Genomic DNA, 26601 nt, shown 5'->3' on the forward strand with positions numbered 1-26601 from the left:
AAATTGTTATAAATAGACAAATTACATACCGTGTATTTAACCAAATGAAAGACTCATTTTATTAGTTGTTGATACCAAATACGGCTACCATTCTTACGTAATGACTCACACTTTTTAATCGTAAATTATCGTTAACGCCAATAGGCGTATAATACTACGAGGCGTGCTGCAAAACTTCCTCGAATCGATATATAACCTACAAATGAATATTAATTAATAAAATCTGTATAAATTTGAATTATTTTGATTTGTTTCGATAATAGGAATTATTTTTATAACGTGTACTAGTGAACAAGAGTTTGTTGAATGATTTGAAATTTTATGACGTCATTTTACCACCATTTTTAATTATTATTTCTGTTCATAATATATTTACCTATTATTATAATTTCAACTGTTGCGATTGAAAATAACTATTATTTAAATAATTTTTAAAACCCAAATGTACTAAGATTTACGCAAAACATTCGATTTTTCAGTACATTTTAAATACAAGGGTTTTAGACAAACTTGTTTCACAAAATTTTTTTATATGATTAAAAATAGGTTAATTATCTAAAAATCATCTTCCACCCCCTATCGACTTGGCGTTGTGGGGGGTAATAAAGAAAAGTGTACTGAAAATAAAAAAAAAATATTCCAGCCGAAAAATATATGAAATATATTCAGTAAAATTATGAACAATTGTTAATTGACGTAACCATAAGTAATTATTATTTTATCATGGAAAAATACATATAAAAAAATTGAAAATCCAATAACTATTTTTTTATGGTAAAATAGGGTGTAAAAAGTATCAAGGGGTGTGCCGAGTTCTTGAGTAGAATCTAACCTAACTTAACTTAAAAACAATGACCCCCTACCACCCCAAATAGGAGATGGGGGATGATTTTTAGATAATTACCAAAAATAGTAGAAATTTACAAGTTGATCTAAGAAAACTTGAATTTTTTATTCGAATCCTGATGGGATTTGATCTTCCAAACATGGAAGATGTTTTAAATTTGAATAAAGTGTAGAAAAATATCATTTTTCTCAAACCGATATTATTTCGAGATGACGTAGGCGTGTATTTACTTTTAAGCAGAACAAAAGTCACGTTGCAGCTTCGTCTCGACAGATTACAAGCGACGCGACGTTGTAAACAAGATTGATGTTTAAACATCCATGGACAGTAAGCTATTTAAATGACGTCGATATGTTATTTTAAGTCACAACCACGACTGCTGTTCAAATTTTTCGATATACTTAACCTCGTTTAAAACGTTTAACTAACGTGTAAAAATTTATATTGAGATACTGTCAAATATTTACTGAACCGAATTCTCAGGACGAAAAACTAGTTAGTGTAATAATTGGAAATTAAATTGAATTAATCCGTCGAAAGTAGACGTGATGCATTTAGATAGATCGTTACATTGCACAACATACAGAGTGGATTGTTAATGTGACAATTGTCGTTATTGATTAAATGATTTAAAAAAATTATCGACAAAATTATTAGGCAACTGCATGGTTCTTAACTAGAAAATATGCCGATATTTGTAGCAATATGCCACAGTAAAACTGCGTCACGCTTTTTATATGCAACATCCTGTTTATTTCCTCATATTTTGATTTCTCCTATAATTTGACTTTCTTTAATATGATAGGACTTTAAAACCATTGTATTAGTTTCTATAATTATTATTGACATTCATATTTGAACACACACCGGTTACCACTACCTCAACAATTACAATTACTATTATTATTATTATTATTATTATTATTATTATTATTATTATTATTATTATTATTATTATTATATATAGGTAAGTACAATGGCTCGTGAGCTCGCTGCGTCGTGCGTTTTGACATAATATTGTCATCATCAACATTATTATTGTCATCTGAGTCGAATATAAACATTAACCTTGTATGATCATTGAGAAAAATGTTTCTCTCGGATTTTCGATATCAAAAAGCAGCTGGTACTTCCTCAATATCATTTTTTATTGTATTCAATAGCATTTTTTTATGTAAGAATCTAGTCAGGTCGGCAGCCTTTATTCCATGCTCTAAGCTCCTCAAGTTTTTGGTCAACTCTGGATCATCATCCTCAGAGTATCCTTGGGAGCCGAGCTCCAAACGTGCGAGCAGTATTCCAAAGATGAACGAATCCAGGTCTTGCAGAAAATTAGAAGCTGTTGCACACTTTTTGGTGTTTAAGAGGGCTCCAAGGTTTTGTGAAGTTGCCTTAATTAATTAGGCTTCCAATCTCAACACCCAACAAGCGAAATTGCGATGTTGGTCATAATTTAGGTCCAGAAAAAGCATTTTTTTCATGTAAGAATTTAGTCGGGCCGGCGATTTTTATTCCATGCTCTAAGTTCTTCAAGTTTTTGGTCAACTCTGGATCATCTATAAGTCCAATTGCTCTTTTCTGTATTGAATCGAGCATCTTCAGATTATCCTTGGGAGCCGAGCTCCAAATGTGTAAGCAATACCTACTCCAAAGATGAACGAATCTAGGTCTTGTAGAAAATTAGAAGCTGTTGCGAAATATATAGCTTTTTGGTGTTTAAGAGGGCTCCAAGCTTTTGTTAAGTTCCCTTAATTAATTCGGCTTCCAATCTCAACACCCAACAAGCGAAATTGCGATGTTGGTCATATTTTATGTTCAGAAAAAGCATTTTTTTATGTAAGAATTTAGTTGGGTCGGCGATTTTTATTCCATGCTCTAAGTTCTTCAAGTTTTTGGTCAACTCTGGATAAGTCCAATTACTCTTTTCTGTATTGAGTCGAGCATCCATCCATACATTTTGAGCAATAACCTTATTAGTTTCCAATCGTTTCCACGTTCTTTTTTTACTTTTGTTTGTTTCGCAACCTCGCGACAAAATTTTTATTTAAATATTGAGCTCATTAAACACCTCAAAGCTTTTTCAAACTTAGTCCACTACCTTATAATGAATGTATTTATAAATATTCTGAATTTTCCTTCGTTATTCATTTTTGAACCGGTTGCCTAATTCGTAAGATCACTTCTACAATTTCAGAAAGATCGTTGCACGACTATCCACTCAGAATTAGTTAACGGCTCAATATTTTACAATGCAAAAAAATGCACAATCACTTGCCAATTGAAATCAAATCTATATCATCTTTTTCCGCAATTCCGCAATAATTTGAGGGCATTTTTACTGAAAAGTGCCTTCTACTCTGTAAACTACTTCTAATAATAATATTCAATTCCGGACATGCTGCATACAGGTTTAATTTTTGCTATGGAATTGTATACTAAATATTATTTATTATAATTACTTATAATTTTGTTACTCATTGTGGTTTTCTTCTATATATTTTTATTTTATTTGTATCTTTATTTAGTTATCTTTATGTTTTTTTTTAGTTTTTACAAACTTTTGTCTTCAGATTGTAATAATTTTTTGACAAACAAGCATTTCTTTGTCTATTCTCTCTATCACCCTATTTTAATTATTAAGCTTTTTAGCCACCCATTAAAAAAATAAGCGCTATAATTCCAGATATTTGTTATGCAAGCGCGAGGCTAGATGCTTCGACAGGCGTTAATAATGTAGCAGACTGATATTTCATTATAATTGATATTTTAGTTTGGATATGAACAGTATCCTGCTTATACTATAACCAGAATGCAAATGTATTAAAAGTTAAAAAAAATCATTTATTTTTAAAATACGATATTTATTATAATAACCGATTCAGAATGACCATATGGTCATTTAGTATATCAAGGTGTAACCGTCGCGTTCAGTTGGCGGATAAAATTAGTTCATGGACATTCGCCGAACTGAATTAAAAAAAATTTCTTTCGGTCTCCTAATTTGGTAAACTTTGATTAGCCGTTCAACACCCTCAGACTTACTAAACTTGTAATTTTCTCTTTAAGCTGCTTTTCCAGTTTATACTTCAACATCTACAGGGTGATTCATATGTAGTGGCAAAGTTAAAGACAAAAAATTGTAGTTCAGTGTAATAATCAATAGGTTATTGAGTCCATTTGAATTTCAGTCGCCATCTTGCAGCTTCGATATTACTTTTTATGTACGGGATTACATAAAATTAATCGATTATACTAAAATATTCACATTCTATATTCGCAACGAATAGACAAAATTGAAAAAAAAAATAATAATAAATATACGTATTGATTTACTAGGATAGAAAAAGGATCTTATCATATGGAATACTTAGCTCAGTTTCTCACAGAAATGATTTCGTTCAGAATACTCCGTTTACTGATCGAGTTAATCCGATCATGATTGCCGAAAAGCCCTTGTATATATATGCTCGAAATAGAATTTACTCCACGTTATGTCGGCAGTAATTTATAATTACGCTTCAACCTTAAACCTATCCCAAATCGCTTTTTTGTTAAACAGATTCAATGATATTCTAATTGAAAAAATGACATTGAAGTAACCCTAATCAATTGAGCAATCTAACGAATTGTCAAAATAATTTGATTTCAAAAATGGCTGCCGTGGGGTAAACAAATGCTTTTGTTGTAAGTTTCCGAGTAGTTTGTGAAGTTATTTGTTGGAGTTGAACCTTATTATTTTCAGTTTTATTGCGAAATGGTTTCTTAAAGAGTAGCTACTTGGAGAAGTACCAAATTGTCTTCGTAAAACTTGCTTTGATGGTTTTTTCTCGGCTTTACAGAGTTGTGGTTAGTGAAGGTAAGCGGTAAGTTTGGTCTGAAAGCAAGTATATTGGAAACTGGTGAAAAATGAGCAGGATTGTGATTAAACCTCTTTTCATCTAATTAAAAGTGGTTAACTCCATCTAAAGTTTTCCGCTGTATTCATTTGATCACTGAAACAGATCTAAAAAGTATCTATGAAGTCATTTCAGTACCATAAAACTGAAAAATATTACAAACAACCGAAAAATTAATACGAGAAAGTTGAATGTTTACCCCACGGCCGACATTTTGACGTATATCAGCTGTTTTCTTAGATTTCCTAATAGAAACATTGAAACTGTGAACAAATGTAATTTAATCTTTAGATTTAGACTTATAATGATATAATTTTAAAATAGATTAGACCAATAGCTTTAACATAACCAATCTAACAATGCTTTTAATCTTTGCATGTCGTACGAATGCGAAACGCTGTCTGGAGGTAATAAGTCTACTTCAACAACCAGGTTGGTACTTATTAATTTGATTTTGGGAATGTATCCATATTATTGTAAAAAATTGAAATATATCTAGTAAATTTGATAATAAAAACGAATAGAATTAATTTGATCCAATAAAAATGAGATTTTTCTTCGGTAAAGGGAAGAAAAATATATAACCATCTTATGAATGGTGGACGGAAGCTGTAAGTTCTTATAAACGTACAATACATTGCAGAGAATCATTTAACTGATTCACCCTATATCACCTCCATTTATCAGCTTTATAGAAAGTCCCAGTTTCGTTAAGGAACCACCAAAAAAAAAAAACTAACGACAGAGGCAAAGTTGAAAAATTAGCCATCATGTTCGATGTCTCCGCTTAACTTTCCTCAAACTCAACCAATTCACTCATCTTATATTTCAAAAGAAATGGCTTGATTTTTTCAGTGTTCCTAGACCAAAGCGGACAATTTACCTCAATTATAACTCGAGATATGAAAAAAAACATCGGGAATGAACGAAAAAAGTCTTGTATAACTGAAGGAGGGTATACATTGAGTGACCGCTAAATTTTTATGAATTTTTTCAATATATAGATAATAAGAAGACAATTTTTCCAACCGAATAAGCCTTTAACCTAAATCAGAACATTCCATTTTTTCCTTTCAATTGAACCATATAATTCAACAGTACAAAAATAACGGTGATCATTTTGGTTTTTCGTTTCTATCAAATTGCTGGTCATAATTTGCGCACCATATTTGGAGGTTACCGTCTTAATCTGCATCTTTAGAAATTAAAATATCTTTGATACAAAATGTGTTATGTATAAGCCTTCTAAATTTTTTAACTCAAATATATCAAAACGTGTTTGCATTATGTAGGCAACATCTTCTAGTTGACGTCGGAATTATTAAGTAAGAAACATAATTAATTCGATACGATGTCATTAAGTATGATAAAATGCATGATAAATCTTTAGTATTTTCACATCTTGACGTGACTCCTTAAGTAATTAAGCGAATATTATCATGTAATTTTGTAAATCTGCGTAAATTAATGTCCTACCAAATCAAATTCATGAAGATGTTAATTTTAATAACATAAAAAATCTCTGTATCACCAGACTTTAAAAACTTTAGTTTATGGGGCTGTAATTGGAAAAAAATTAGTAGCAGAAATTGATTATTGTACAAATTAAATGAAACATATTTTGATCTTTTAACTTAACATTTAAACGCACGTTGTAAATTCTACTACACTAATTTCTTTACTAAACGAACTAATTTATATTTTAAATGCCCGCTATTCAAGCTGTCATTGATCGAACTAACTATTTTACCTACTCCAAACTTTATAGTCGTCGGATATATTTATAGACTAAAGCTTCTGGAAGATTCGATTTTGAGGAAATCGACACGTTTGCCAAATTAACGGAGACGGATAATTCATATGTTGGGATACCGATTACTGAGACCTACTTTCTGTGCTTAGCGAAGACTTCTACATATATTTACATTTCAATATAGTTTATCGCGCTGGGGCATCATCTCGAATATCTCGGAAAGGTATCTATTGGATTTAGGTCCGGACTATATGCTGGCCACTCCATAACTCGAAACCCGACTTCTGCAATGTAATCTTGCACGATTCTGGCGGTGTGTGGCCTGGCAACGACGTGAGGTACAACATGAATTGCTAAAATCTATCAGCCGTTAAACTTCTTTTTCCGTGAACACGATCGCCCCTACGAATGAGCACAGGGTCTTTCGTGCTCCTATAGAAATTGCAGATAATGCAGGAACCATCTCCATAAGTACTCCGCTCTTCAAAGCAGCATTTTGCAAATCGCTCTCTTGGTCTTTGGACACTTTTTCGGTCGCTACCATGGAGGCATATTCTGGTTTCATCTGAGAACAGAACAGATCTTCATTGTTCCAATGTCTTATTAAGATTATCTTATACAAAACGCAGGCGGTTCTGCCGTTGATCTGGTGTCAGTTTTGAACCAATCAATAATTTGTAAAAAAAAATATAGTTAAAGTCAAAAGCCGATTTCTATGCACACTTTATCGATATTTCTGATCTTGTCCAGATACTAGTGATCTCAGATTGGATTATATATACATCGAAATATAATTTTATTTCTGTGTTATTAGTGAAATAAATAAAAACATCATTTCAAATGCGAAAAAGTGTTTAGAAAGTTATTTATGGTGGTGGAATTGACATAGATATGTTGATGATTTGTGAAACACTAAAATTTTTATTAAGACTATTAAAATATAGTGAATACAAATAAAAGTTTTACTCAATACTGAATTCCTCATAAACATGTTTGGTAAATAATATTATTTCGTTTATTCTATAAGTAGAATTCCTTCCCACGTAATTATTTCATTTCATACCAAAATAATATGGATACATTTTTTAACAATTTATTATGAAGTAATCTCAACATTACTGATACATTTAAAGCAAACTTTTTATTTAATATGAATTGTATCGAATATAAATTCCATCAAATTTACCTAAACAATGAAAGTAACATTCTGTCCTTGAAAATCACAACTTTTTTTTCAAATGCTGGTCTCATGATTGATGATGATTGCCGAGGCTGTAAAAGCCGATAAAGAAAAATTTTATTCGAGGAATTACACATGAAAAAAGTCTATGCGAAGTAGGTGCCAAAAGATTTGACTCCTGACCAAAAGCTCTAGTGTCAATGGATCTTCTCAGATTTCCTTGAAAGGTTAGAAAAAAGATCTGCTTTGAAAGGGACCCGATTTGAGTCGATGGAAGCGGTGAAGCAAAAAACGGCAGATCTCCTAAACGCCCTCACCAAAGAAGACTTCCAGCATTATTTCGATCAAGGGAAAAAGCGTTTGGAAAGGTGTGTGGCGTAACCAGTCTCGTTATTCAATAACCAGACCTCGTAGTTTTTGATAAACATTGAAACCCATAATTTTCTCTTCAAATTTTAAAACTAATAACACTTTCTGGTGACAACGTTGCCAACAGTAAACAAAAATGGATGAAAGTTGAATGATGATGAAACTGTTAATTTTTATTACTAAGAAAAAGGAAATCCTGTCGATTCTTATTACCGACATAGTTAATTTGCGTTGCCCTCGTTTTAGCTATCGACGCTCTCCAGAAACCAAGGTCAAATCCAAGTATTTTCCACTCTGTGTTCATAAAAGTTTGACAGTTACATAGTTATGTATCAGTTTCTTTCTCTATACCAAAGAACTACTAATCCGGATTGAGATAACTTCTGGTGTAAAATCCACTACCGTGTGGGAACTAGTGACAGCGAAACAGTTACCCAGTGGTGTACATAGCTTACCATCAAACAATAAGTAAGATTTCGGACGAAAAAGAAAGCTAGATATCCGATAAGCTAGATATTAGGAAAGTTAGTCGTTTCTAATGAAGATATTGCTGAAAGGATCAGCATTAAACTAGCTTTTGGTTTGAACCATCATCAATGATAATGGAGAGTAGTATAGCACACACACCAGCCATGATGCATGACAGCATTTTATGAGAAGAAGTTTGAAGAGTATCCCGTGATCTTAGGGTCACCATAAGGGATCTGTGAAGATAGCATTATAGAGATAAAAGGTTTTTAAGTTCTAAAACATACCAGAACTCAGTGAAAAATGGTGTACATGCCATTCGATCGGTTACGTTTTCCTTCAAATATTTGTCATATTTAGCTGCTTACTTATTGTCGTTCAATAGTCACTACCTGTTCAAGTTTTTACGTAAGAAGAAGACGAGAGTGGAAGGCACATGTCAACAAAATGGGGGAACGGTCGGCTGGCGAAACAAGCATTCAAGGAGAAGCCAACTACCAGAAAATCAGCAGGTAGACCTCCAAACAAATAAGGTGAATCATGGACATCGACATCCCAAGATAGAGACTCAAGAATACAGGGCAAGCCCTAAAATGAGAAGAAGAGTTTTTGATGAAATTTATTACACTCAAATGTTAGGTTTTCCATAGATTTTGTTTGTTTTATTATATCAGATTAATATCAATTTGATCGACTGTATTATTGAAATTAATTACTGTTTTGTTAAAAATTCTAACGGGAAAATAAAATTCTTATTATTGTATCTATTTAAATTACTTTCAAAGATTCAGTTTTTTTTTTTGGAAACTCTTCAAATTATTCCTGCCCACAAGTTTTCAATATATACATTTAAAAAAATTATAAATTGCATCCGGTTCTTATGACAAATATGATGAATATGCACGATGACTAATTTTGAAAAACTGATTTACGACGTTGAAAAGTAGCTTATATTTAGAAAAATATATATCTGTAAAAATATAGAGACATTTCGATTTCTATTATCTTATATTACAAGTCAAAACATGATTCTTTTACCAATATACAGATTGGAATATCCACACGGACCAATAAAGTGCTTCATTTAATATCTTCGAAAACTGCAATCTTTTAATATATTTTCTGGAAAATAAATTGGAAATTAAACATAGTGATGGCACTATATTGAATTTCTTACATTTCACTATTTTTTCTCGAAGAATGGTTATTTTCGTCTCTGTTATTTACAAGTCTGGATTTTAAGCCAAGTAAAATTATTTTCTTCGATTGTTTGCCAAAGTATTTTGTGACTTAAATCTAGCATAACAAAATTATTATAAAAATCGAAGGATCATAATCCATAGACGTGGTATTTGAAGCTTACAAAATGGAAGTAAATAAATTTTTCAAAAAATGCCGTTGTAGCCATTTAAACTGAATGAATCCACCAATTTCCTACAAGTATCCTCCATTTGGATTTAAGTAACTGACATATTAAGAATAAGTTGGAATTTCCGGAACCGTTAGTGATATTTAAACTGTTTAAACCACCACTACACCAACACTCACAATTACACTCTCTGACGCGCGTTTCGATAACCAAGTTATCGTCTTCAGATACTGAAGATAAACTAAAACATTTCATACTAAATTTTCTCACAAATTTTCTCGCGAATATTAATTCCAGCAGGAAAACCTCCTTGGTGGGAACTGAAGGTAAAGACGAGTAAAGAACGATTTTAACTAGAATTAATTGATAGCAAAGAAAAAGCCAAAAATGTCCTGCTTTGAAGTAATCGTTGCCTTAAAATGGGGAACATTTTCTTGTAAATTTTATTCACGAGGGCCGTTTTCTTTTCAACCTCACATAAAAGACAAGTTCATATAGAACAGTAATTTTATTATCAAGACTTTTCGACATAATCAACGAAGAGATTGAGACAGTTGTCATATCTGATGACAAGCTTTTCAATACCCTCTGTAGCCTTACCCTTCAGTAACAATAGAGAGCAAAACAGACCTTGAAACTTTTAGAAATTCCATAGACAGAGCAGTGATGGTGAATCAGCGGTTTTCTTTAACAATTCTTTCAACACGTCGAAACAGGTCATCTGAACGACAGATTTGCGTCTTTGGTCCCCTCCATCATGCACATCATTACGTTCATCTTTAAACTTTCGACACCATTCACTTACAACACCATCACTCATGAAGTTTTTCCCATACACACTTCTGCAGCACTACGGCCTTCAGTCCATAGAAAACGAATCACACTTGGCGGGAGTATCAATAATAACGGACATGTTTATGTGGCTGTAGCACAACGCCGACTGACGCCTGATTGTCAACAATGGCGGAGTGTGTAGTGCGAGAACTTCGCAGACGCCTACAGCACATGCCCGCGTAGCGTCTGCTCGGAGCGATCGGAGGTTGAAAAAAAAACGGTCCTCGTACATTAGATTTAAATATGAAAATCCAGTTATGTTGAGATTATGTTAAAATTCAATTTCTGTCAAATTTATTTCGAATCGGACGTTTATATTATTTTTATAATTTGTTTATTTCTAGTTCGACGACACAGCAAACTAGCACGGGTTCCGATTTGGCTCACAGATCACCAGGTGGCGGCGACGTAAGGACATGGTATGACGATTTGAACTCTCCCCTTATTCAACAAGACGGTAACGAAAAGAGCCTTAAATTGAGATTTGACGTCAGTCAATACGCTCCAGAAGAAATCGTAGTCAAAACTGTTGATAACAAACTTTTGGTAAGTAACTATCTTCACATTGTCAAATCTCGCTCCGTTTCAATCATCATACATTTAAAAAAAAATTGAATATGTTAGTAAATATGTTTTTTATTATTTTTATCGAGAAATCTGCCAACAATTAAAAATTTAAATTTAAAATAAAGTTATTTTTCTCAGAATGTCTGTAACGGAAGCCACCATTAATAATTATTTCTCAGAAACTGCTTCGTTATATATTTGTATCTGGTTTATAAATGTGTGTTTGTTCAATGAAATTAGACGTTGAATACGGATTGGTTTACTTGGAACTCTACACCTAATTTGTTCCTTACATTTGATTCTGTTAAACCCTTTCAGTGCATTTGACTAGTTGTGGATTGCTTACTTTTAGTTTGAAACCGTTCTTTGTGACCGCATTTATGTTAACACATGTCAAAAATAAAACAAAACGAGTAGTTTTTCATTAAAAGTTAAAAAAAAGGTGAATCCAGTCAGACATTAGCTATCGAGTTCGGTGTTGGTAAATCAACCATCAACAGGAATAAAAAATAATTCTGTTTCAATCCCAGGTACGCGCAGTCAAGATTACTTGACAGTGAGACGGGCAGTTCAAATCGTAAAAGTACGAAAAAAGCGAAAACTAAATTGGTGGAAGGTGCTGTTTTCACTTGGTTTTTGCAAAAACGGTCTTCTGTCAGCCTATATCGGGGCCCATTTTGCGCATTGGTATTAAACAACATGAATCTTGGTTGTGACCCCACCTTTATCGTAAGTTCTGATTGGTTTAAAAATGTTATATTACGACATGGGACTATGATTTCAAGATCAAACCAAGCCTTAAATGATTGCAACGCACATTTAGTAATGAAAGTCCTTCTCGAGCAATCATCTTTTCGCTGGTGTAGCGAATTTAAAAGCGCAAGGATATCGCACGTTCTGGCAGATCCTGTTCAGCAGGTACTAGTGTTGCCTACGAGACGAGACTTTGACATGTCTTTTCTCAAACTTATTGTATATTAGGATATGGGAAAATTAATAAATTGACACCATATACCATTTTTTTCTCATTGGTACTATGCGACTTCCATTTGGTTAAGGATCAGTTATAGTATGGAGAAGCATATCTTTTAAAATTTGCACAGAGTTAGTCTTTATCAAAAATAGGACGTTTACGGCGCATAGGTACCTAACAAAGGTTCGAAAAGATCATTCTTGGTTATAATTGGACACGACGCAACTTTTATGCATGATAACTCACGACCACACACTGCTTAGATAGTTACCGCGTTAGTCGACAAGGTTCAAATCTCGCAATTTGCTTAGCCTGCTCGTAGTCCAGACTTGAATCCCATTGAACACATTATGGATAAGATGGGGACACGCCTACGACGGCATAAACCGGCCCCTAGAAATTGCAAAGATCTTCGCGACACACACTGCAGAAAGCAAATGTGATCCAAAGGTGCAAGGTGTTATCACTGCCTAAGAAGGGAAGCCGACAACCAGTTGTAGAGAATGCAGACAAAAACGGAGATTTTTTTATCTTTACAGACTCGATACGATATTTACGAAAGTCTGCACATTTTGAAACTAATCAAAAATAAGATAAGAAAGTTGCAGAAATGCTGGGGATTTATCACGAAATATGGATGTCTTTGTTTTGTTTGCTTGGTCAGAACTCGGCATTTAATCTAAAGAAACTTATTGAACAAGTACTCGAATAAAAAGAAGCCCGAAAGTTTTAGATCTGGGGATGTTTCAATAGGTTTCGTTTTATCTATTCATTCTCCTGAAAATACTCACTAATAGGTCTTACGTGAGGTTAAGGGACATTAGCCAATCGCTACACTTTATTTATTTATTGATTATGGTACAATTTTAAGTATTTAAGTAAGTTTTCAGCATAAAGAGAAGTACATTCATGTATAAGTGATAATATCATCCATTGTTATATAGATACAAGGCTTAAAAATAAACTTGGTATTTGGCAACCTAACCTACCTTATTCTTATTACCAAAATAAATGTTTCACTGCCAACAATATGTATTAAAAGATATTTATATTGTCGCGTGAAATACTTGTTAAAAATAATGCACATCATAGCTATCTGTCTTCAAAATTACACGAAATCAACATTAAGATATTTATAAATATCATTTTTTTTAGTAAATATGTTTTTAAATGCTCGCTTGAAGAATGCAGTTATTATCCAACTGTTAAATTCTACTACTACATTTTGAAATACTCCTGTGGTAGTCTAGAAAATTCTTGAAGCGAATATTATTAAAAATAACTTGGTCACGTTTTTTACAAAGTATGTATTTGTAGTTTACATCTAATAAACATGCCTCACATCTATTAATAAAAAAAAACATAAAAAATAATCACTTTAAATATCAATTAGCTCTATTTTTTCCTTTTATGAGCGGTTGCACTTTCTCTTTTTAAAAACCAACGGTAATCTGACACCATGGCCGAATCCCATTCTAATTGATACCGAATTTCCATTGTTCTAATATCTTGGAGGAACCCTGCTCATCACTGATAGCTCCCAAAATTTCGGGAAAAAATATCAGACGGGAATGGAGGAAATGAATTTTCAATGACATTCGAGCACCAAGAGATTTGTAGTTCTTTAACTAACTGTTAGATCCGTCTACCCAAAAATACCCGCACTACATTAGAAAATGCTTTCCATGCTCCAAGTTTTTTTTCTCCCCTTTCATCCACTGCACCAATAACACGCTACAACTAACACAGCACGCGTGGGGGGCCCACTGCTTGTCTTGGTCTCCAATTAAAGTACCAAAATATTTGAATTAGGCTTTTTTCACATCTTCGGAAACTAGCCTGGCTTGCGATTTCACCATAAATTCTCCACAAATATAGCAAAATTTGTCAGGAGAAGTTTTGCAATTGCCACGCGTTTGACTCGAAATTTTCGTCTTTGCTAAGACTTCACTTTTGTTCACTTACAAATTAATCGAAATCACTATTACTAGAAATCATATGATGTACCCGTTACTTGGGAAAGATCCGTTACAGCTTCAACTCTACCATTTCTTGCAGTTTCTTCTTACGAGATATAATCGAAACTGCGGATCTTCAATTAAATGAAAACCTCAATGTTCTTGTACGTTTTTTTTCAATTCTATATTCCTTTTCTTGAACTTTTCGGACTAAATACTCCATGGGCTTGTCATACCGAAAACGAATAATAAAAATATGTTTCAATTAACTCAAACCATATTGAACTGTTTTTGGTTTAATATTTTTCGTATGCTTCCTTGAAAAAACACTCCCGTATTAAGACTGACTTTTCAATGGTTATGGTCAAAATAAAAATGTTTGACAAAGCGACTGTATCGTTTAGAATATGGTGAAGACACATTAATGAAGCTCCGAGTGCAAATTTAATTAAACTACGGGTTGAGCGTGTTGAAGAGACCAGTTCCACGTTTAAACCACCAGTAAAAGGTCGTCCAAGAACGTCTAGGAGCACAGACAATATTGATATGGTGAAGGAGTCAGTACGAGTAAATCCGCATGTGTCTACTCGGAAGCGATCAACAGCTTTAAACTTGTCGCCACGAAGTTTACATCGAATTTTGAAGTTGAATCTTAAACTGCATCCTTATAAGGAAAATATCGGCTTTGGAGCCAGGTAGGCATTTGCTGAAGTCGATTTTCCACTTCTGACAACATCCTTTTTTCAGATGAGGCTCATTTTCATTTAAATGGGTTCGTAACCGACAAAATTGTCGTTATTAGACCGAAAAAGTCCAGAAATGAAACATCAAATACCACTGCATAATCCGAAAGTGACGATATGAGCAATCTCAAGCAAAGGAATTATTGGTCTTCTTTGAACGAGGACGAAACATCAGAGGGATATTTGACTCTAGAACTTGCGAGATCAAGAATAGCGAATACGAGAACTTGGTTCCAACAAGACGGAGCGATCTGTTACACATCAAATGACTCTATGGCGGTTGTGAGACAGATGTTTCCTGCAAGACTAATTTCCAAAAGAGGTGATATCACTTGGCTCCAACGTAGGCCAGACTTGACGTATCTTGATTATTTTTGTGGGGACACCTCAAATATAAAGTCTACATGAATAATCCGAGGGAAATAAGTCAGCTAAAGGAAAATATCTGCCAGGAAATGGCAGCAATCACACCAGATGTTTCCTGCAAAACTAATTTCCAAAAGAGGTGATATCCCTTGGCCCTCACGTAGCCCTGACTTGACGCCTCTTGATTATTTTTGTGGGGACACCTCAAATATAAAGTCTACATGAATAATCCGAGGGAAATAAGTCAGCTAAAGGAAAATATCTGCCAAGAAATGGCAGCAATCACACCAGATGTTTCCTGCAAGACTAATTTCCAAAAGAGGTGATATCTCTTGCCCCCCACGTAGCCCTGACTTGACGCCTCTTGATTATTTTTGTGGGGACACCTCAAATATAAAGTCTACATGAATAATCCGAGGGAAATAAGTTAGCTAACGGAAAATATCCGCCAATAAATGGCTGCAATCACACCAGATTTATTGACAAGAGTTTTCACAAATCTGCGTTCGCGTTTAGAGAAGTGCCGTCATTTAGATGAAGTTCTTTTTAAAAAATAAACTTTCTTCAATTACCTAATCATCACATCTTTTATTTCAATAATACTTCACGTATTTATTTTTTCAGCCTATACTTAATAAATGCATGCTCTATTCCGCCACCCTGTATAATTAGACCATTACAAATATTGATGTGGACATAAAAGATACTGCTGCTAAACAATGTTCTCATTAATATATTACGAATATTTTAAAGTTAACTTTTTAGTATAAATATTTTTTTTAATTAACTTAAACTGACTTTCCATTTACCAATCTTCTTGGCCATCGAAGTGTTTGGTGAAGAAAATATGGCCCTTGGGCTGTGATAAGTTGGATTATGAAAGACGTACGTGGTTGGGAACATTCGACGGAATTTAAATTCTGCTCCAAAATTGGCCGAATGTTTCCGAGGTATCTGTGACTTTATGTCTTCTCTTTTGTCACACATAACAATCTGACGATAGTTAATATGATAAGATGTGTTTCGCATTAGAATGTATAAGGAAGCGTTAAACTTTATCATAATGTCATCTAAAGTATATATATTCAGTACAATGAACTTCGTAATGTCTTATATGTTAGTGAGAGTGTGCATACAAAATTGTGTTTTAGTTTAGCGTTGAATAGATAGCAGGTATTTAAACAATTTGGCACGTGATCAACCTGGCATATGCTAGGAATAAAAATATGAGTAAATTTCAACGTTAAAACAATGATTTATTTATTTTAGTAAAAGTAAAAACGAAAAGTATATCATGGAATATTTTATAACCAATAAAGAAAAGATAATGTACTGACCACTACCACCTACTATGCAACTGAGAAAAGTCCAGGAATGGAACAAAATAAAGATAAAAAATAAGGAGTCAAAATAATGGCAAGACTTCAGTACACCACCCACATCTGATCCTGATGAAATTTCACACAAATGAAATGAAGTGATTGACCAAATTTGGTACAGCGAAAACTCCTACATTCAGTGATATAGAAATTCGAATTTGGAGTCGTTTACTGAAGGAAGTAGTTGATGGGCACCTATTTCAGTTATTCGACGTAGAGCATTCACCGACCTGACTCTGTTTTACCGGTACTACCACGGCAAATGCTCTTCTGAACTGTCTTGTATGATACCGTCTAGAGCAGTTTTTATAAGACCTACTCGCAGGCACACCCATGCTTAAGATGTGAGGTAACCAGATAGGATTTCTGGAGGATGCAGGAACTAAAAATTTGCGACTATACAAGACACCTTCGTATTTTATATTATATAACGACATGGTTTTCCTTGTATCTCAAAAACTGAAGATGGACGAGACGGAGCCGATCTCTCAGTCCAACTACCCCTATCAACGGGCTTCTGTCCATTAGTATTTCAAGCGGAAACCATTGCCAGGATGAAAAACTCTTTATTAGTACTCTAAAAGCTAATCTCAGAATAGAAATCACTAAATATTCAGGTCAACGAGCCATCCTGTCGAATGATAAAGGACAAAGGAATTCTAAGTCATTCCTTATTTAATTACTAAATGGTTTCTGCTAATGAGGACTTGCTTTGCGATTATAAAGCTGTCCTTGGCTTATGTTTCTTGAAACAGGACGCAGCGCCTAGGAAGGTAGTGGGATTTATCGAAACGTTAGTGCTTCATCGCCTCTCCTCTAATCTATCGAATAAAAGTAAACTTTAACTTTGTGGAAACCAAACTGAAGACACTGATTACACTACCACTACACCAAGTCATAAGTACTCTAATGCACGTTTCAGTAATTAAGTTCTCGTCTTCGGATACTGCAGTTGAACTGAAAACAACTTAGTAATTTTCTAATGATTGTAAATAATTTACTTATAATTTGGCTTTTCTATAGTTACCAGTAGATAGACAATATAATAAGTCATCATAATCTCTAGTTGAACTTGATACCTATCTAATTAGAAATATCTTTGAAGAGTTCCAATGATGAAGCATCGTTCTTCTATGTTGAAATCACTAGAAATTTTATCAATTGTTTAAATTTTTCATAGCCTTCCAGCTCTGAGTATTACTTTAATGCGGCACCAAAAAATTTAATCTGCATCTTGTATTTATTTACTACGATTCCAAATTACAATCTGATTATTTTTATTGATTTTCAGGTTCACGCTAAACATGAGGAGAAAACCGAATCCAAATCCGTCTATAGAGAGTACAATAGGGAATTTTTACTGCCCAAAGGTACAAATCCCGAACACATTAAGAGTTCGTTGAGTAAAGATGGCGTACTGACAGTAGAAGCACCCCTTCCTGCCATCACTGCTGGTGAAAAATTAATTCCAATTCAACACTAAATTAAAATGAAATTTCTAGAGCTGTGAAGATATATGTTTACTGACATCCCCAATGATTCGTCATGACAATTAGAATTGATATATTCAAAGCATTGACAATTTTTTAAATAATTTATTCCTGTAATGTTGGTGGACATATACTTCAAAGCTAGCCATTTCTGTTCACAAAGCTTGGTTACGCAAAAAAGTGAAATTTCAATATTATCAAAAACAGTTTAACAACTAACAACTTTATTTATGCTAACTGAAACTATTTTCGTTGAATTATCATGAAGATTTATAATAGTTCGATGTCGAATAACTTACAAAAAATTCACCCCGTAGTTTAACAAATTTGTATTATCCGTAGGCTATAAATAAATTATTTTCAATCTCTTATATTCGACTCATTTATTTTAGTTTTTATTATAAATTCGACAAGTGTACAAAATTATTGTGGCCTGTGCAACTGTAAGTGCAACTGTAATGATTTTTTGGTTAATAAAATATTACATTTATTCGAACGTTTATTATTTTAACACATACAACAACCATGGGCCTGAAATATGAAATGAATGTTGAACAGGCCCGCCGCTAGCTGTTTTATCGCCCGCGGGCAACACCGATTATACCGAAACTTTTAGTTTTCCTAAAAAAACCCTCGTAGTTCTGAAAAAAATTACATAAACGTCAATCAAACAATATCATAGAATTGATCAATTCACAAACTTTCTTTTAAAAAACAATTTAATTAACAAACTGTGAATTTAATAATAAATTAAAGTCACATTTGGTTTCAATAATCCAACTCTACGAATACTAAACTATTAAAAGATTGAAGACGCCACGTTGTTAAGTATTTGTTTGGCAGCTATCAATAATGAACGAACAATGGACTGAAAAGGGAGAACCGGCTCCAAAGAAGGCAAAGACTGTTCCATTTGCAGGCAAGTTCATGGCTTCGGTGTTCTGGGATGCGTGGGATTATTTGGCTATCTTTGAGGATCAAAATGTACTTTATTTCTTAAATTTTACTAAGTTTGGCGACGTTATTCTAATAAGTCTAATCCATTTTTATAACAAAACTACTGAATCATGGTTAAAAAAATAATTATGTTGAATTAAAGCTAGAGAAGCATGAATAATATGGTCTTCTAAAGAATGAGATTTTGGCTATTTCATGTTTCACACAATTGATATGAAGCAGAAATTTTTAAAAATTTCCAATAAATGAAACAGCAAATATATAAAAATCAGTTTATTTGATCATTTTATGTAAAAATTACAGCAATTTTATATAGTTAATGGTAAAAAAGTCCAATGAGTGGTACAAATACAAAAAGGAGTATTCAAATTCATTTAATTAATGAGTTAACAAACAAAAGTTGAAACAGAACCAAAAACATCCCGTAAGAGGAGGTCGTGCTCAAATAACATCATTATAAGTGTTATGATAAAATAATAGAGGAGTAATGGTACTAGAAACTTAAAACTCCATCTTATTTTTATTCATTCATGTTCCTAGAATAAGTAGGACTCTACTACCATTACACCAAAACTTTTACATTGTCTGGTCCTTCGAGCCGCATGGAAACCATACAATTTAATTGTAAGTCTTGGTATAGTTGTAGTATGAGTAACTTATTCTAGAAATTCCAACTTATAAAAATCAATTATCCCAAGTTTTATGATGAAAAATCTTTAACAGAAAATGATGGTTTGGAACACAACCCAGACAAGACAACTTACACGGCAATACTACATATATCTAATAGATATTGCAGCTACCAGGAAAAAAAATATTAAACGTTTCTAAATGCTAAATAGTATAAATTTATGTTGTGAATTGAGCTGCCATAATTTAATATTTAATTATTAGGCACATGTCATTTAACAACTCAATTTGAAAATATATAAATTTTAGTAATTTACAAAAAGATTCACCAATACTTAATTTGAATATATTTCACTGGAATTATTTACATATAAAAATAATTAAAAAATGTTTCAGTATGTTCTGTCAGATTTTATTTTACGAGGCAATATAGAAAATAATACATTGTTACCAGTACTTTTTTGAATAATGGAATGAAAAACAGTCTTTTTCAGATAAAAACTTCTCAAAACGTAAAATAAAAAACAATTAAACTGCACAAAACATACTGAAAATAAATGCGGATTATCACAAATAGAAATAAAATAAACTAAGGAGAAACAAAATCAATATTGGAATGAATGTAATTATTTTAGATTACTTCATTCATACTTAGAACAAAACACAATTTTTCCTATTTTAATCAGTTCTGTAGCGAAACTTTGATTTTGTTTTTCATAATTATTTATTAGAACATTCATATCATACCGAAAGTGTATTTTAATTAACTATTTTTATACAAAGTGAGTCCTTATCCATATTATTTAAACGAAGAAATTTTTAACCACCAGTCTTAGATAAAATACAACTCTAGTATTTAGAAAGCAAAAATAAATGTAAATGTATGATTCAATCAAAGACATCACAACGAAAAGTCAAATTCTTTACTTACTTATATATGCGGAAAATTCTTCTATAAACTTTACTACAGGTACATCAAAAATTTTTTTTAAAAATCAATATTAATCTAAAGATCAAATATTAACTTTAAAAAATCTTAGACTTATCACAAACTAACAACCAAATATATTCCGGACAGTCCTATTTGTGGAATTATTTATAAGTGTGTGTATAGAGTGCCAAAAGTAGTTTATTTTAATTTAAATTATCCTTAGATTGTACTTGTAGGTTGTGTTATGTTTTCTTTTCAATTAGTGCTTTAGGAGACGTATAAGTAAAAACTTATAATGGCCAATTTATCAAGAAAATAAAATAAAGAAAGATTTAAGAAATTTCATTGAAACATTAGAACAATTTGGAAGTGAATTGAAAAAAATCTTTATTTAGATACTCTTACTAACTCATTGTACCATCAGAAGCGTCCGATAGGTACGAGAGACTGTACAGTTTTGGGTTTTCGTATTTATCTTTAACAGAAGATTCCAAAATTGTTCAATGTAGTTTTGGGGTTACCGTTAGTTTCGAATTACAATAAATTTTCGAGATTGAACACCTGCAGTATATTTCACTAATTGATCGGTTTGTATTGACAAAAAAACACTGTAACTGAAACATTGTTGTTTGACGTTTTTTTTAAATAAAGTATAAAATAGCTACCTTAGTTTTTGTAATACTTACAAATACCTAGTACCTGGACAATGAAAACGTGAATACTTTGCATAAATCAAACAACCGTGGAATAATGAATATACAACAGTCATACCTAAACTATGCTTCACACCTGGAAGAACTATCACACATAAATTTTGTAGGAATAGCATTTGTTAACAATTAAAGACATCAACCATAAAAATATAGTAAACAACAAAGCCATGGAAATTGCTGTTTTAAGACACTTGTAATTACAACAATCAATATCACAAAGTTTCAGGGTAAAAAGTGTTTCTCGTACCAGAGTTTTTAAAATTCTATTTAACATAACCATAGGTCTCAATATAAATTAATAAATGACGAGTTATGTCCGATAAAGTATTGCAAAGATACAACTTTCGACAAGGTTAATAACTTCAATTAGTTAAATTCAGCTCTAACAACTAATGACGATATTAACCAAGAAGTCCCTTGATCAACTTACATATTATCTAGGAAGTTCTGACCTATGGGTTAAAAGATTGAACGGTGGTAAACGCTATAGAGCAAAAAGTCTTTGGTAGAAAAATTTCGAGGAAAATATATATCTCAATGGAAAAAAAAACATAACCAGTGGAGAATGCAACGTAATTAAGAAGTTAGCATCTTCTGTTCAAGGACATAGACATAGTCAGGTACATAGAACTTGCTGCGGAGGGTACGGCACCAAACGTGAAAAGAAAGGCTGAAAGATCAAAGGACCGAAGTAAAAAAGATTACAGTGCGTCAGAAGAGATACAAAGATAATAGAGAATTAGTGGACATTTGCTCGCGAGAGAGTCCACAGGAATAAATTATTACAGGCTGTATACATGTCCGACGATATTGCCTTAATCACAGTGTCTCCAGCCATGGATATCCATAGAGAATCTACGTTTAGTATCACTGCGGAATCGTGTTCTTTCTGATTTACTAAGTTAGTTTATTCATCAGTTTTGACGTATGTTTGTAATCGGAGATATAATGATACTGTCACCTCTGTAACCATTGCTTCCAACTTGAAATATTTTTATTTACAGAGTATTCGGTCAAGGCATGCACTCGGTCCGGTACGACAGGATCCTGTACCACTGATTTACACACTGACTGCCACTGTCTTTACCATTCGTTAAGTGTAATCAGTTTCCACCTGCTTGTACGATATTTTTTGGTAACACGCGGTTATCATAACCTAACCAATCGAGTGGCTCGACTGGTGTAATTGGGCCTTTACTTTTACGTTTTGTTGGCCAAAGTTTGGCAATACTGTTGATTTTTAAACTACGTTTATAGCGATAATACGAACACTCTGTTTACAACGTTGCCAGCTGATCCAATAATAATTGCAGAATAATAAAATTCTACAATTATATATTGAGAGATTTTGTCTCTAAACTGTAATGTCTTTGAATTCGATACTTCGATAATTGAAGTGATATTTTTTTATAAAAGACTGGGTGAGTCTATATACACATAAAAATATCTAAAGAAACGTTTCAATTAAATTATTATTTTAAAATTGATACCAAAAAATAGTAGTTGGAAAATCTATCCCCCACTAGATTGAATCTTACATCTTAGAAATTATGTAAATGTGAAAATTTTCGTATTTTCGTATTAATTGATGCTATTCGATATTGTTTAAATATTTTTGAATCTATAATACTATTTTATAATAGCAGGGAAAAAGAATAAATTTATATATAAATATGCATTTATGGTGAATATAATGATTTGAACAAGGGGAGGCAATATGTGCTACAAAACGAATATTAAATACCTAGTGTAATATATTTTGTTTAAATTTATAAATAATAATTTGGTTGAATTGCGATATAAATTGTATAAGTTTAAATTGTCTTCAAAATATATTTCAAAACATTCAAATGATGACTTATTGGCGTAACACTTTGAAAAAAACTTAAAAGTAATTTTTTATACAATAGTTTCAAATGTTAAGTGAGTAATAAACAATTTTTAATCAATAATTTTGAGTAATTTAGTGTCAAAATATACCTACAACTTTATAAAACAAATTTCACAAAGATACTACATTTTTTGGAGCATTAATTCAATCTAGAAATATGGGTTTGAGATTTTCATGTCAATTTATAATAAAACCGATGACTATTAATTAAAATTATGAATATATAAAAAGTTCTAAAAACTAAAACGCAAAAGGCGATGATACTATCAAGGAAACATAAAAAAACTTGTATACCATTCGAATTTCGATTTGTGACACCATTACACCGAAATTTAAATTAAATTTGTTCCATCAATATCGAAATTCCAAATATGGTAATTAACATAAGGTTTGGTATATTTAATCCCATAAACTACAAATAAAAGGCGTAATCAAATTAAATAGGATTAAATACACACGGACCCTGTATTTGTTTCAAATATTTTCCACTAACATTACAAAAATATTTAGGTCCTTTTATTTACATTTCTTTAAGTAGCTTTCACTCAACAGAGGAATTTTACGAAAAGGGAAACATTTAGAAAAGTCTATCACAATATAATCTTTAATAGAAATTCCATTTTGACACGAATTGATAGCTATTTACATATCAAATGAGAAACATATGTTTTCGCATTTTCCTCTTGAGGTGGGTACATAGTTTTTTCTACTATACCTTAAAAAGAAATTTTTGCAACTGCCAAGTAGATAATCAAGTAGATCATACCTAATGATGACACCTACAAGCACGTTTGGTATCATTAAAGTACCTATTTTTTGTTATTTTCATTTCACAAGAAAATATGAAGGAATGTTAGTCAAGGCCGTTTGACATAGTGTAATGCAATGCAAGACGCAATATCTCTTGATTAAAATCATGGACAGATGAAGTTAAGCTGATTGTTTTATACAAGATGTCGTATGTCGTACTTGCAATATTATCGGTTTAGTGCCATTTTTATTGAGTGCAATTTTGTAATGTAATCTAGTTACTTTTAGTGCTACAACCAACCTGTCCATCAGACTTCAAAAGCAAGGTAGCAGCAGATATAATGATTACCACACTTTGGCAGAATATAGGGAATCGTTTTCCCATTTAAAAATTCTATTACAAGAACTGGTGATTAACTTCCTGATCTAATCGACAATCATTTTTTCTTATTGAATGTTTAGGCAAGTCTCTGCTCTATAAGTTCAAAAATTGATCACATAAACCCCGATATGTTCAAAAAATTGATCTTTGATCACCGTTTAGATTTTTTTATATACATGTACTTTTAAGGTTATGTTTATTGCGAACCAGCGAATCTAAACGATTTTGATTTATTTATAATGTATTATATACTTACTTTACTGTATTAAATGGGTGGTGAGTGAGACCCCTCAATTTGATTAGAAATATCTAAAATTACTTTACTTAAACATAATTTAAAATAAACGACGAATTTTTTAAATATAGAAGAATGAATCGGGACTCAACAAAACATTCAATAAGAAAACCTGATTTTCGATTAGATAAGGAAGTTGATCACCAGTTTTGGCATTTGGCATCGAATTTTCAAATGGGGAAATGATTCCCTATATTCTACCAAATTTTAGAGTTCTTGTATCCAGCCGACTGTTATATGAACAGTCTGCAACTATCTGCATCTGTATCTGCAACTACAAACTACACTAGAAAAGTGAGGTTATGTTTTTAACGTTCACCAACGATCAGTAGAAAGTTGGTTAACTTCGAAGTCAAGAGCGCGTACAAGCTCAATCATTGTGTACGTTACCACAGTTTGTGAACAAGTTGAGCTATCTTTGACATTTATGAACGTCTAGAGCGCATCACGCTCGCGTTCATTCTGCTTACCGCTTAAGTTTCTGATTTGATTCAGTGGCAATTGAATTTCTATTATAGAATTAATAACCTAAATGCGATTGAAATAAATACATTCGAACTAAGATTAATCAAAAAAAAATTCCTCTGTTGAACTATGTGATATGCCAACTATACGATAAATTATTTTTAAGTATATTCTTCAATTCCCGATACGGTTTAGTTGCCTAAATGTCCTTAAATCACGATATTTATATATATTTATTTACGTCGAATAATATTGAACGTCATCCTGTCGCATTGTGGTACTCATCTTATACTATCCAATAAAACGGGTTTTTCGTAACGTACCCGTGTAGGGTTTTTGTCAGACTGAAGTTTGTTGAACGCCGCCGACGTAGCTATTCAAAGGTTTGTGTTCAGATTCGCATTCGGAGTCTTCTATTTCGCAAAGGTTGGTCGAGAGGTCGCTGTTACTTGCATAACCCAATAGGGAATGTCTCTCTTCTGAAATTGTAAATTTATTTATTGATTATCGTATTATATAATATGAAAATATGTTACTTGAAAATAAATAATCGTTTGATAAAGTATCACAACAATAGTAGAACAACGTAAATAAAAGCTTAAATAATGTTTTACAAATTTTACGGTTAGTTCGGTTTATCGTTATCCTTAGGGCTAAAAGTTAACTAAATCACCGTGAGGTTAACAACACTATTATAGAAAACTGGGTCTTAGTATTTTGGTAGAATGTTTAAGTAATCATTTTGGCTTTCGAGTCGCTTTGCACCTATATCTTAAAATATATTTTGTACCCCATTGTTCTGTCTCCAAAATACATAAACTTCTTCCAGATAAGGCTAGTTTCCTGAAGGTTTTTTTGCCCTACTTCCTTATCTAAACCTTTTGCTGTATTGGGCAGGCCATTCGCAGAGAAGAGACTCTACTAAGCTTATAGTCTTAAGGTAGTCTTTGACGGGGTAGCGACCTGTCAGAAGACTTACCACCAATCTAAGGTCGTTTCCGGACATCTCGAGAAGTTTCTTATGTCTTAGAAGATATGGTTACAAATCTTCTGGATTGTCCTGGAGTGTTTTTCCGTTAAGACTTCATCTAATCCTTCAGCTTTACCTTCAGTTTGCTGAAATGACATTCCATGAGATCACAGTAGGGATCTGGTTCAAAATATGTAGTAATTTCCCCCCTTTTGACAAGGTTGTCTGCTTGGTATGCCTCGGTAGCCAGGCAGCCGCATTAGGGTTATTTTTTTCAAGTAATGCTGACATGTTCAGGTTGGGGTAGGAAACTTTTTAGACAATTCTCGTATTCCGAATACATCTCAGCAAAAAAATTGAAAGTAAAAATGTAATTTTTTTCATAATGTGTTAAACTTTAGTGCCTATGCGCAAGCGAAGAGGAT

At 32.6% G+C, this 26601-nt stretch overlaps 2 protein-coding genes across 7 annotated transcripts in view; one reads left to right on the forward strand and one right to left on the reverse strand.

The window, feature by feature from the left end:
- LOC130449933 (heat shock protein beta-1) overlaps positions 1-18682 on the forward strand; it is a 41674-nt gene extending 22992 nt beyond the window's left edge. Inside the window, exons 2-4 of one of the 2 annotated variants that reach the window (XM_056788040.1) lie at positions 5122-5175; positions 11061-11262; positions 17994-18682. In XM_056788040.1, coding sequence (XP_056644018.1) covers positions 5122-5175; positions 11061-11262; positions 17994-18185 — 448 coding nt within the window. In that variant the 3' untranslated portion in view covers positions 18186-18682. The remainder of the gene's footprint in view (positions 1-5121; positions 5176-11060; positions 11263-17993) is intronic. The other variant, XM_056788039.1, reaches the window with a different exon arrangement.
- A 731-nt stretch (positions 18683-19413) lies between these two features.
- The window catches only part of LOC130449932 (fat-like cadherin-related tumor suppressor homolog), a 424769-nt gene continuing 417581 nt past the window's right edge, over positions 19414-26601 (reverse strand). For all 5 annotated transcript variants that reach the window (XM_056788038.1, XM_056788034.1, XM_056788033.1 and 2 more), the window contains one exon: positions 19414-25685. In XM_056788038.1, the coding sequence (XP_056644016.1) occupies positions 25546-25685 (140 nt within the window). In that variant the 3' untranslated portion in view covers positions 19414-25545. The remainder of the gene's footprint in view (positions 25686-26601) is intronic.

This window comes from Diorhabda sublineata, chromosome 10 (assembly GCF_026230105.1).
Source record: "Diorhabda sublineata isolate icDioSubl1.1 chromosome 10, icDioSubl1.1, whole genome shotgun sequence".
NCBI lineage: Eukaryota > Metazoa > Arthropoda > Insecta > Coleoptera > Chrysomelidae > Diorhabda > Diorhabda sublineata.